The sequence below is a fragment of the Scylla paramamosain genome, chromosome 19 (assembly GCF_035594125.1).
Source record: "Scylla paramamosain isolate STU-SP2022 chromosome 19, ASM3559412v1, whole genome shotgun sequence".
In the NCBI taxonomy this organism is placed as follows: Eukaryota; Metazoa; Arthropoda; class Malacostraca; order Decapoda; family Portunidae; genus Scylla; species Scylla paramamosain.
The window spans coordinates 21,397,486-21,410,166 of record NC_087169.1 but is presented as its reverse complement, the minus strand read 5'-3'; the positions used below and the strand labels follow the sequence as shown (position 1 = coordinate 21,410,166).

The following is a 12,681-nucleotide window of genomic DNA, read 5'->3' as shown; positions in this document are numbered from 1 at the left end:
TTGGAAGATTAACTGCTTTTCAATCAGGATATTGAAAATGAATGAAAGGGGGTAATTCATTATTACGAGTCTGATCTTGATAACACTCGTCAGGTGACTGAAACACTGCGCCGCACCTCCACTACATTCAAAAAGCTTTATTTGAAGATACATGATTTTTTTTTTTTTTTATGGATCTAGTGACAGATTAACAATATTCCTACATTATTAACAGGATAATTATGATCTAATTGTTTAGCTGAGAATCGGTGACACCAGACACTCAGGCACAATGCATTCATTTCCTCTTGGGAAAAGTCGTAGTAGTGCGGGTTGAAAACCAAGCTCTTTTTCATTGTCTAGCTACATCGTAGACATATATAAAACAAGTAATGTGATATAATGTGTGTGTGTGTGTGTGTGTGTGTGTGTGTGTGTGTGTGTGACGGAGGGATAAAAATACAATATGATTGGTATACAGGAAAAGTTTCACCAAAATCTCTAAAAGAGGATGACCGAGACTCAGTAAAGATCACCAGTAAAGCGGCCTTGATGGAATCCATATTGGCGATCAGATTGAAGATTGTGAAGCGATAGATGTTAAGCCCACACCACTCAAAGAGGTTTAATACCTCCTTAATGTTCGCTCCTCTCCCAGATCAGATCAGATCAGATAATATTTTGGGGGTGTAGCCTTTGCAACGGCACCCTTTTATCCGAGGTCTCCCGCCAAGGCCCCAGTCAGCTGTTGTTGTTAGCGACCGGCGCGCCATCTGTTGCTTTCGAAACACTAGTCAATTCATGCGGCCCTCCCATTTAGGCCGCGTATCCTGTAATGTAGAATCCTTGAAGAAGGAAAGAACGTCTAAGAATCCTTGGGCTGCACCATGGAGCACGTGTAGCTTGTGCAGAGTGTGGCAGCCCAATAGGTGATAACAAATGAAGGTGAAGGAGCTTTGACTTACGCAGTTTCCTTGGCTGGCATTGGTGTTAGACCGACTCCGCGTTAGAATTGAGATGGTTAGATAGACTCATTCCACCACATCAGTGTGATGTCTGCATGTCACTGACTGATGGTGGAGAGTAATGACTGTCATAGGGAAATGTCACACAGCAAAGTTACTTAGAATGAACAATCAGGTGTGGTTCATGGGGGGAGGGGAGTGGGATACAAGTCCGGTGTTAGTGGCAGAGGTTACAGTGTCTCCAGCCACCAACGTCGGGTCTGAGTCATTTTTACTTGGAGAATAAATCGGGTTTTATATGGCAGTTAGGTTGGTTTAAGAGGTATATAGTGGCAGTAATGATGTACCTGCGTAACAAGTATTACATGTTGCCAAAAATATAATCTAATATGCCAGAGTGTAATCTGTATAAATCTGCAAGTCTGTCAGTAAGTTTAGATTAGATTAAATGTCATAGTATATAACTTGACCTAACACGATTTATCCTGCGTTAATGTTCCTTGAAAATAGTTCAGGGAACTGACCCTCTTGTGACCTTAGGGAACTTTTGACCAAATGGAAAGCTTACTGTTGATAAAGGTTCATATTACTGATTTATTTATTAATGTGTGTGTGTGTGTGTGTGTGTGTGTGTGTGTGTGTGTGTGTGTGTGTGTGTGTGTGTGTGTGTGTGTGTGTGTTTTGCTTTTCTATTATGTTCTAATATCATGACAGTTTGTGCTCCTCTGGCACATTCCTGTTTGATATTTTCACATCATATGCTCTGACTCTCTTTGCTCCTCGACAGTTCCCGGGGGCGTGATGGAGGCCAGCATATGCTCACAGGACAAGAAAGTGAACCTGTATTTTGTGCGGCCAGCTGAGGGCACCTCCTCCCCTTGCCTCCTTGCTGCTTACCAGGTGCTGTGTGACTGTCAGTAAGCTGAAATATACCATTTATGAACTGAGGATATGAAGGCTTAGATCCAATGCACTGATTCTCCTGCTAAAAACAGTTAACCACTCCTATACACCTCCTCCACCCCCAGGACCTCAGCACACACATGCACTCTCCATGTCACTCCAGTAAAACACAGCATTCCTTCCAGGCATGTGAGAGATTTCAGTCCAAGTGGATCTCGGCTGACAAGTGCCTGCAGCTGAGACCCACCAAGCAGGATGTGTTCGTCTGTGATCCATTTGAGGGGAAGGCCTTTGTGCACCTCACCTCAGGATTCAAGTGTGTGTGAGTATATGGGTGATGCCAGTTTCATGCATTACAAGATATATAGCTTGTTTGAAGTTTCTCATTTTCATTTACTGTGGCTTATTTAATTTTCTCTTGTCATTTGTTTCTACTTTGAATACCATCTTGCATTTGTGTGTGAGAGGAAGACATGAAAATATAAATATGTGGGAATAACAAATTGCTCTATGGTGAGAGAGATGCGCACAGCAGAAATCATGAGTGCCTGAGACTGCAGACTTCAGGAACAGGAAAATACAGAAAGCACAGTAACAATAATCTTTTACTGCTATTTGGCACAACTTTTCTTAATTACTAGCCACTCTGAGACATTTTTTCTTGTTCTACAGCTGCCTGCAAGCATTGTACTTATCAAATTGCAGTATTATTATTATTTATTTTATTTTTTTCTAGATGCTTGTAAAGATTCCATGCATCTTTTTAGTGGTGTGAATTGTTGAATATTGCAGTGAAAGGGTTAAATAAAAGAAAAATAGTCAAATAAGAGAAAGTAATTCATTAAATAACACTCTAGACTGATTTGGCATGGCTGCACTGTGAACCAAATTGAGTTCAAACAAGTATCTTCTATCAGTAAAATTAGAAAAGGAACTAAATAAATAACCCAGTAGACTAACTTGGCATGGCTGCAATGAACCAAAATGAGTTAAAATGAGTGTCTTCCACCAGCACTGTGGGGCCGCGGTGCATCCTGTCCTGCCTGCACCGCACTGAGCCCATTCCACAGCTGCCGTCCCCCATCCACAACACAGCCATGCGGGGCCTGGTCATCACCACCACCGGCTTTGTGAAGGCCAAGAAGGAGGAGCTGAAGACCCTGGTGGAGCGCATGGCTGGCATCTACTCAGCTGACTACCACCTGGGGGTCACGCACCTGGTGGCTAATGAAGTGGGCAGCAAGAAATACCAGGTGAGTTAAGGGCCACTGGTGGGAGGTGATGATTATAACTATATTTAATGTTATAATTTTGTTTTTCATGTTGTTTTGTGTTACTATTCTTCTGAATCAGAATTTTTAGCTGGTGAGTGATGAAATTTATTTTGTTTTGAGCTTTAAAGTTTAATTGTTCATGTGTGTATTTCCTTAGTTTGTTGCATAAGATCCTCAATATATCACTTAACCATACATATTTGTGTCCATAGTCTCCTGGTCCCTTACAAATACAGTACTTGAGTTTTCCTGTGTTGTGGCAGGTGGCAGTGGACCAGGAGATCCCCATCATGACTGGGGAGTGGGTGTCTGCAGTGTGGCAGGCCGTGGCGAAGGACCACACCCAGCACATCTTGGCCACAGACGAACGCTTTCTCTCCCACACGTGTCCAGTGCTTTATGGCATGGTGGTGTGTGTGTCCCAGCTTGACCGAGCCACTAAGCTTGCCCTCAAGGGAATTATTGAGGAGAATGGTGAGGATTTTAGTAGTTTTGTGTGTGTATTAGGCATAGTTGTCTCTCTCTCTCTCTCTCTCTCTCTCTCTCTCTCTCTCTCTCTCTCTCTCTCTCTCTCTCTCTCTCTCTCTCTCTCTCTCTCTCTCTCTCTCTCTCTCTCTCTCCATTCTTTTGTTATTAATTCTTATCATTCTTTGGTTGAGTATTGAATTGCCTCCGTCTGTCATGATTGGGATTGGCAAGCATCGTGTTATTTATTTAGGGATGGGGAGTGATTGATCTCTGGCTGCAGGTGGTACGTACGCTGCCATGCTGGAAATGTCCAAAACCTCCGTTCTCATCGTGTCTGCTCCTGAAGGGGAAAAATACTCTTTCGCATGCAAGTGGCGAATCAAGTGCCTCACCCCAGACTGGATCTACGACTCGGTGCAGCGCGGCCACGCTCTCACCATGGAGGGCTATGAAGTGAAGAAGCAGAAGCTCTCCACACCAGTCAACAGTCAGGCAAACACCAGTAAGCGTTGTGAGGTGCTACTTGTGTTTCTTGAATGGGATGAATCAGAAGGCTCACTTTTACTCATGGATTAATTGTGCTGAAAGTCTTGATTTGAATATCATATCAGTAGCATCCATGTTTTCAGTTTAGCAATTCCAGTAATTCCATTATACTTATAGAAGCATTCAGTACATTCTTTAAATGATCAAGGAATATATAACAAACTCAAGCTTTTCCAGGCTCCTCTAGACAACTGTAATTTTGATTCTTGCTACCATGAGTAACTTAGTTTTGGTGCTGCATTCACTCACTGTGCCATCCTTGCAGCACTGCCTCCAGAAGTGTCTCAGTGCAGTGCCATCAATGGTGAGAGTGCACTGCTCAGGACCAGTGTGGATGAAACAGCAACAGACATGAATGAGACGGTGTCCAGGGAGAGGAAGCAGACATTATCCAAGGAAGGTGAGCCAAATATGTCAGGAACAGGAAGAGGAGCATACTGCAGGGGGTAGTGATAACTAAAGGTGTATGTTGAACTTGATATCCCTTCTTGAATTTATAGTAACATATGAGAATAAAGAAAACATGATTACAAATATAAATTCACTAAGGCCTTATTCATAAAGATCAGTTTAAAGACTCAAGGGATCATCTTTCCATAGACAGTAAATACATTAGTTATTTCCTTGAATATTAGTATCCATTAAAATATATATGTGTTACCTCTTTCTAGTAAACCTTGGACTGGAGGCTGTGGAGAATCTGGACCTGCAGGAAGCTCAGCGGGCCGGCCTCTTCCTTGATGGCTGCAAGATCTTCCTCTCGGGCTTCACCAACACCCATCTGGAGAAGCTGCGGCGCGTCCTCAACTTTGGGGGAGCGACGAGGTTCAACCAGCTGAGTGAGGCAGTGTCTCACATGGTTGTTGGTGAGGCACGGCAGCTCTCGAGTCTTTGGTTGGATGTGCTTGGGTGATGTGTACTAATGTCTATGCTCTTGATTACTTCAGTGCTTCTTTACTCCCCAATTCTCATTTTTTTGTGTGTTTACTTCCTTATCTCCTCATTGTTCTTCGTGCCTCTTCACTTTATTAAGATCACACCATCCTCATCATTATTTTCTTTCAGTGTCTCCTCAGTTTTCATATCCTCCTCTTTTCTGTCTTATATTGCTATTTTATTTCATCATCTAGAGTTCCTCCTCACATCTTGCTCACTGTCCATGTCCTGTGCATCTTACTTCATTGTTTTGTTCACCTTCCTGATCATTCTCTCTTGTTTTTTTTATTCCATCTTCCTTATTTTCCTTGCTGTCTTCTGATCCTGAGCATTGTCCTCCTTGCTGTTGCCTCACCTTTCCATTTCCCAGCTTGCTTCTCCCACACACACAGATAAGCCTGCATTCACCTCAATATTCCTCCCATACATGCAGGTAAGCCCATGGAGGAGCACCTGAGCCTGGTGAGGGGATGGAGCACCAGGCCTCACTTGGTGTACGCCCGATGGATCACGGAGAGCATCAAGCAGAGACGCCCAGCAGACGAGGCACACTTCACCCACCCACTGGAGGAAGAGGAAGCAGTGGTGGAGGAGGTACGGCATTCCCAGCACTCCACCACCTCCCACAACAGCATTGCTGCTACACACTGCAACAGTGAGGTACCCCTGGAGGAGGATGAGGTGCTGAGGCAGTACTTGAAACCAGGGCAGACTAGCAGTGCAACCTCCACCCCAAGTGCTGCCCTCACTGACTCACAGGATCAGCGAGTTGCCAGGATATTCTTGAGTGAGTTGTTACCTTGAGGATTCCATATTTTCCAGTGACTTGCAATACCTATTCTTAGATCACAAAGAGACCCAGGAGTTGAGATGTTTTTTTAACTTACCTATAAGGGATATTTGTATGTGTGTTCTTGTTATTTATCTTTTTACAGAATTGGATCAAGTTTGTAATGTCCCATCTTTTAAAGTCAATTGTGGTGTGAATGAGTGTGAACGTGAAAGTTGTGTGCCTTGTTTTAGCTAGCCTTCTTTTCAAGGGAGGCAGACTTAGTAAAATGCATGCATGTATGTTGCTGAGGTGTTTTATCTTTCACTTGCTTGTGTTCCCTTCAGATAAGACATTCACAGTGTCAGGATACACACAGGAGCTGGAGGAGACACTGACTGAGATGGTGGAGGATACAGGGGGCCAGGTGGTGCCTCTGAGTCACCCCAGCCATGTGCACTACTCCCTGGTCACATCAGAGGGCCGGTGCCACCCCAAGACAGAGGAGGTGGTGTCCCATTACTTCCTGGAGGACTGTGTGAATGCAAAGGTGAGACTCCTGTGTTCTCCGTGTCTTTTGGGATCACATTTTCTAGGTTTTATTTTTTCTTTATCTTTTTGTTTTGTTTATATATTGATATTTATGTTTGTTGTTTATGTTTCTGTTTGCGTACTATGTTTATTTAGTGTCCTAGTCTTTTATCATATTTATTTTTCATTTTGTATGTTTGTTATTTTATTTTTCTCTCTGTAGTTTTTGATCCATCACAGTACCTCACATTTTTCCCCTCCTGCATAGCACATCCACTTCACTTACATCCACACACACCCCTCACTACTGACATGCATTCTGCTATACTGTACCACCACACCAGAGTAACTCCACTGTATGTTTACTGATGGACAGAGGCTTCTTCCTGTGGAGTACTACCATGTCCCTCTCATCCTGTCGGGGGACACTTACCCCCTGAAGGAGTGTTGTATCACCATCTCCACCTACGCCAAGAATGAGAGGCTCTTCTTAGAGAACCTGGCAACCCTTCTTGGAGCACGGTAATGGCCAGGACTTTAGTAGTGAACCAAGTGGTGTGACTACACTTCATTTTAACTGTAATGCATGAGAAGGGAGGAGAAAATAAGGACATAACCAAAAGTATGATGGTGGTTTAGATAAGCTGTGTGGCTGATCCCTATTAAGTGAGGGCAGGAATAGTTTTTTTTTTTTTTTTTTACTCCATCAGGGGCGAAGGGGCTGCGAGAGTGGTGTGAATGAGTGTGAATGTGAAAGTTGTGTGTCTTGTCTTGGTTAGCCCCCCTTTTTGAGGGAGACAGCTTTGGTATATGTATGTATGTATGTATGATGATGGTAATGATGATGAATATGTGAGAAAACATGAATATTGTCCTGGGATAAGTTTAGCTACCTACCTCTGTTCAGACACAGAACCCACAGTACCTGAATTCAACATTTCTTACGAACTTGACCCTAATATTTACTTTCTTGGTAGATATTAGGGAGTATTCATTTAGTTCCTTTATTGTGCTTTTTAATTTGTATTTTTTATTTTATTTAAGGATGGTGCCATATGTATCTGAAGGGGTTAGTTATGTAAGAAAGAGAATGTCTACTTTGAAGACTAAAAAGGCTAAAATTTTGCAGTTATGTTGTGATGTAACAGTAAGTATAATGAAATGTTGAGGTACATGTACAATTAAAGTCTGAGTCCTCTCCTTGACCACCTCACTTTCACTACAGGAGCCAAAATATGTTTGCCAAGAAGCCCAACCCAAGCAAGGGTATAGTGTCCTCCACACACCTGGTCTGCCCCATGCCCACTGGAAACAAGTACCAGGCAGCCAAGAAGTGGGGTGTGCCGTCTGTCACAGCCGACTGGCTCATCGAGTGTTCCAGGGTGGCCAGGAAGGTGCCTGAGGCAGACTTTGCAGTAGACCAAACTGATCACCCTAAACTGGCTAGAAAGAACATTTTTAGGGACCATTTAGGTGAGAGACTGAGAAGAAAATTGCATATTGAGGCTTATGGCTAACATAAATCTTTCTTGCTGACTGGACTACATACTCAAAATTATCCTTTCCTGTCTGTTTTCCCTAAAGTGTTCATGTACTTTTATCTGTAGTTTCTCTTTCATTTAACTTATCAGATTAGTGCATGGAAGGGACTCTTAATTATATAAATATCATTGTCATCTCATTGTTTACCTGAGTCACCCTTGAATTAATTTTTTGTTCAATCAGCTGCCACACTGGAAAGGAGACAGGTGGAGGATGGAAGAGAGTCACTGTCACTGGGTACCAGAAGGAACAACAGATCAGGTTCCCTCACTCCTTCACCTGATGGGTTACAGCAAGCTCACACCGTTGCAGAAAGTGTGTGCCTTGATTTTACTTTTTGCTGATTGAAATTATACATGATAGTCGTGCTTGGCTTACTAATAACTATCTTTGTAGAAATGTGGTGGTTCATAACACAGGAAAGATGGAAGTGTTGTGTGTAAATTAGTTATTAAGGTGCAGTTGCTGGAAAGACAAACATTAAGAGAGCAGAGTATGAGTAGAATTGATCTTTACTCTTTAATTCTTTTTAATCCAGTAAACACAGTCCCACGGCTATCCCACAACCACACTGAGGAAAGTTTTGAGGTCTCCATGCCTGCCCCCAAACCAGGCCAGCCCAAGCTGTCATCCAATACTAGAACCAAGACAAGGGAGATTGGTGACTCCTTCAGCACCTCTGCACTACATGCAGACCCCACTGAAACTCCAGGCAGGGAATTCTACAAAAAGTTTTATGAAGACATCAAGGAGACAATGAAAAAATACAAGCGGAAAACCCCGTTGCATCTGCAGGAAGGCAGGCCAAAGATCTCCAGTACACAAGAGAGTCAGGAAATGAACACACAGAGCAGGAAAGAAGAGACAGAGGAGATGAAGGAAGGTGATGGACCACTGAAAGGATTGGTGGTTTGTCCCTCTCGTAAGCTCATGGACAAGTGGAAGGAGATGAGCCAGGTGGTGACAGAACTGGGTGGCCAATTCCTGCACAGTTATGGTCCAGAGGTCACCCACTTCCTTTTCCAGGGGCGGTCCAATGACCTCAACAGGGAGTTCCGCAGGGCCAAACAGGATGGGAAGATTGTTGTGGCTCCAGACTGGCTGTGGATGTGCCAGGAGAAAGGGACAAGGGTGGATGAGGAGTTGTTTCCTCACACACACAACCCCAACATGAGCTTGCCTCTGGTGGGTGGCATGAGATCCCCCAAGAGCAAAAACAGTTTGAAGAGGAAGTATCCTGAGGAAGGGGAGGAGACAGAGGAGGAATCTTTACAGCAGCAGGAGACAGAGAGCAGTGAGGAGAATAAGCCAGAAAGTGAATCAGACCAGGAGAAAGAAAAACTATCTAAGCAGCTGGAGGAGATTGGAGCCCTTGCCCAAGTGAGCGGGAAGAAGACTGGTGTAGGGAGAGGAAGGATCAAACCCCCGGGAGAGTGGCGCAGACCTGCTGCCGCAAGACATGTTGATATTGAGACACAGCCAAGTAAGTGTGCACAGTTTACTTCATTTCACATTTCTTGCAGCTTGTGTCATCTTTATTTTCGATGTTGCTCCCCGTCTATGAGTGTATAACAAAGAGTTCTGTTTCATCATAATCATAATCTTGTATAATGTCCTAACTTTTCTTGTGGGTTTGGACAACTTAAGAACCTTCCTCTTCTTGTGGCTGTAGACAATCTCTTCATAGATGCTCATCTTTCTCATGCCTCCACATGCCACTTCTCCAGGTCTTTTCAGTCTTCCCACTGGTCTCCTTCCAGTTATCTTCAACCCCGATCCTCTTCTGAGTAGGTATATTACTTGACACAGATATGATATTACACACATAGCCTTTCATAGAGACTACCACTACAGTAACTTTCTATCTCATACTCTCCCAGTGTCTGGAGAAGAGCCTGAGTCCCAAGGCACAGCCATCACCTGGGAGGACCCAGTGGAGCGTGAGGCAAGACTCCACCTGCGGAATCAGCTGAGTGGAAGCACTGAGGACCTGATGGAACAGAACCAGGACCAGCAGGTGAGGCAGCTCAGGTGTTTGGTGTCCTTGGATGTGAACTGTGTGTAGATTTATTTTATATTATCAATTCTTTGTAATTAAAAGAATATGTTTGATGGTCCTAATCAGTCTTTTTACATACATTGTTTAATAATATTTCTGTTTTAAGAGTGTAATAATATTTCTTTTAGGAGTGTGCTGAGGAAGAAGCTAAAGAAGAGGAAAAAGTGAGACAAGAGAGGGATGAAGAGGAAGCACCATCTGCCTGTAATGAACCTCTTGACAGTATGGACAAGCCTTCCAGCACTCTGAGACCTGTGTTTGTGTTGGTGGGGATGTCTGAGGAGAAGCGACACCACTATAGCAAAATGGTGGAGGAGCTGGGTGCCACCATCACCCTCGGCCCCACATTCAACCCAGAGATCACTCACCTGGTCGCTGAGACACTGTCCCGCTCAGAGAGAACACTGGCTGCCATTGCTTCTGGCAAGTGGGTGTTGCACGACTCTTATCTGGACCACTGCTTTCAGGCGGGACACCTCCTCCAGGTGGGCAGGAAAGCTTTGATCTCTCTCACCTTCCTCATGGAGGTGGCAGAGGCAGTGTTAGATAATGGTCATGATTTATTCCTTTATAGTGAGGGTTCATATTTTGTTCATATAAATTAACTTTTTTTGTGTGTGTGTGAATGGTAGAATTACTGAGGAAATAAAACTTTGTGGTCTTAAGACTAAACTAGGCAGGGTGGTGTGAATGATGCAGTGTTATTAAGAACTGATGTGTTATATATTATCTTTAAATGCTTCAGGAGGAGCTGTATGCATGGGGGAATCCAGCAGCCCAGTACCTGCCTCCACTCCAGCCAGAGAACACCCGTGCCCAGCTTGCAAAGGCTGCCTGGCGCTGGAGGTGTGCCATCAACAGATCAGACGGCCACCCATCCCAACAGCCCTTCCAGCACATGGTGGCTCTCGTGCACTCCAGCAAAGACCGAGTGGGAGCCTTCACCCGCATGATCAAGGCAGGCGGGGGAGAGGTGGTGACAGCCAGGCAAGTGACATTAAGACATGCACTCTTGCTGAAACTTATTCTTTCTCATTCTTCTACATGGTGGTTATACTTTGCTTTTTGTAGTCTTGTAAACTCAAAGCTGATTATTCTTTTGATTGCATTATAAATACACCTGTGTTTTACTATCTTGAAATGCTCTTGTTATACAGTCACCTGAATGGCAAGCTGTAACACCTTCCTTCCTTCTTTCTTCTTCCTAGGCCTCCATATAGGGACTTGCAAGGCATCACACACTTCTTTGTTGAGATGGACAAGACCACAGAGAAGGTGGACATTGAGGCCTTTGTGGCAAGGGGAATCCCATGCCTCAAGCCCATCTTCATCAATAACTACCTGATCATGGACCCGCTGCCAGAAGAGGAGGACCACTACATCTCTCAGTACAAAGATTTGTTGCTCTCCATGAGGTAAGGGTTTGGAATAGTTCATGTTACTTGACATGTCATTGTTTTGGAATAGAGAAATGTTATATCTTTGCTCATCAGATTGCAGATGAAAAGTAAAAGACAACTGATGTTCTTTACAGTGGTCACAACCAGAGTGGTGTGAAGCGATTGCGAAAGGAGTGACCCTCATGACTGGTGGCTCAAGTCAGGGGACTCCAAACTTTTCACAACTCAGGTCACATTACTTATTTTACATTTTTTTTGTTGAATTTGGATCTTTTAGGTAACAAGCAAGGCACTTGGGAACAGTTACAAAGAGAGAATGTTATGCTTACTATGAGAAATGTCATATACGAGTACTATATAAAAATAGCAAGCTTTAACAAGTGTTTAAATGAAATAATATTTGACAAACAGGCCAGGCGTTCAACACTAGTGGCCTTGGTGCTGTAGTAGTAGTAGTAATGTGTTGGACAGACACTGGACATGCCAACTGTCCAGCTGCATGACAGAGAGTCCAGATGGTAATAATTTATCTTTTATTTATATTTCAAGTCACTGTTGACCAGATAGAATCTATAACAAGACAGATGTTGCCTGTGTGGTGTTGTTTGGAGATCTCTGGTATAGATGATATATGTGTATATTTTTTACTGAAGACAAAACTACAATAAAGGATTTTTAATAGTTGTGTGTGTTCTGCCATTGTGTACTAAATAAGTCAGCTTATAAGGGAACTTTTTCATCCTAGTGAAAATCTGCCCCATTGTTATAGATCTGTTTGGTGATATGCAAAGGCGGCCTGTCAGTGTGAAGGAAGGTAAAACGAACAACATTCCCTGCTGTGGCACACCTGCAATAGGAAGTAGAAAGAGAGTTTACATCTGTAGAAGCATCAGGAAGCCAAGTGAGGGAAGGTCATATTTCCTGCTGTCTGATACACACAAAAGCAGCACTGAGTAGGATGAGATAACTAGACAAGCAAACATTAATGGGTGGTATTTAATAAAGTTTGTGCATATTTCCATATGAGTGAGTGAGTGTGAGTGACTATTGTATTGTAGTTGATTTATTTATCTATTTATGTGTTCTATAATCTACTGAAAAACTACATTGACATGGGTATTTCAGGATGCATGTTTTCCTTATGAGTGAAAGGGAGTGGCTACGATTTTATTGCAGTTAACATAATCTATCAGTGTGCTCTTGCATAATCTATTGGAAAATTACATTAGCATGGGAATCTAATGGTGCATTTTTTCGTATTTTCTTTACAAGTGAATGAGTGAGTTGCTATAGCCGTATTGCAGTTTCA

The 12,681-nt window shown here is 43.2% G+C and overlaps 1 protein-coding gene across 4 annotated transcripts; it reads left to right on the top strand.

The window, feature by feature from the left end:
• Nucleotides 1-750: 750 nt before the first annotated feature.
• Nucleotides 751-12,053, top strand: LOC135109902 (DNA topoisomerase 2-binding protein 1-like). Of its 4 annotated transcripts, none has more exons than XM_064021761.1 (19): nucleotides 751-908; nucleotides 1,732-1,844; nucleotides 2,033-2,169; nucleotides 2,860-3,100; nucleotides 3,385-3,595; nucleotides 3,870-4,091; nucleotides 4,401-4,535; nucleotides 4,807-5,001; nucleotides 5,505-5,858; nucleotides 6,188-6,390; nucleotides 6,748-6,893; nucleotides 7,597-7,844; nucleotides 8,097-8,228; nucleotides 8,452-9,396; nucleotides 9,794-9,930; nucleotides 10,101-10,457; nucleotides 10,718-10,959; nucleotides 11,181-11,387; nucleotides 11,507-12,053. In XM_064021761.1, exons 2-19 carry the CDS (start codon nucleotides 1,746-1,748, stop codon nucleotides 11,547-11,549), a joined length of 4,254 nt encoding a protein of 1,417 aa, XP_063877831.1. In that variant the 5' UTR covers nucleotides 751-908; nucleotides 1,732-1,745; the 3' UTR covers nucleotides 11,550-12,053. The 4 variants fall into 4 exon arrangements, with proteins under 4 accessions (XP_063877831.1, XP_063877829.1, XP_063877832.1 ...); XM_064021759.1 differs by having other exon boundaries at nucleotides 764-924; XM_064021762.1 differs by lacking the exon at nucleotides 751-908 and adding an exon at nucleotides 1,248-1,266.
• Nucleotides 12,054-12,681: the final 628 nt, after the last annotated feature.

Bases quoted from the DNA above. Each gene is read 5' to 3' on its own strand.
- LOC135109902 (XM_064021761.1), top strand. From the start codon at position 1,746: ATGGAGGCCAGCATATGCTCACAGGACAAGAAAGTGAACCTGTATTTT. The intron at 6,391-6,747 runs GTGAGACTCCTG...ACTGATGGACAG, and splicing joins AGGACTGTGTGAATGCAAAG to AGGCTTCTTCCTGTGGAGTA. The intron at 6,894-7,596 runs GTAATGGCCAGG...CTTTCACTACAG, and splicing joins GCAACCCTTCTTGGAGCACG to GAGCCAAAATATGTTTGCCA.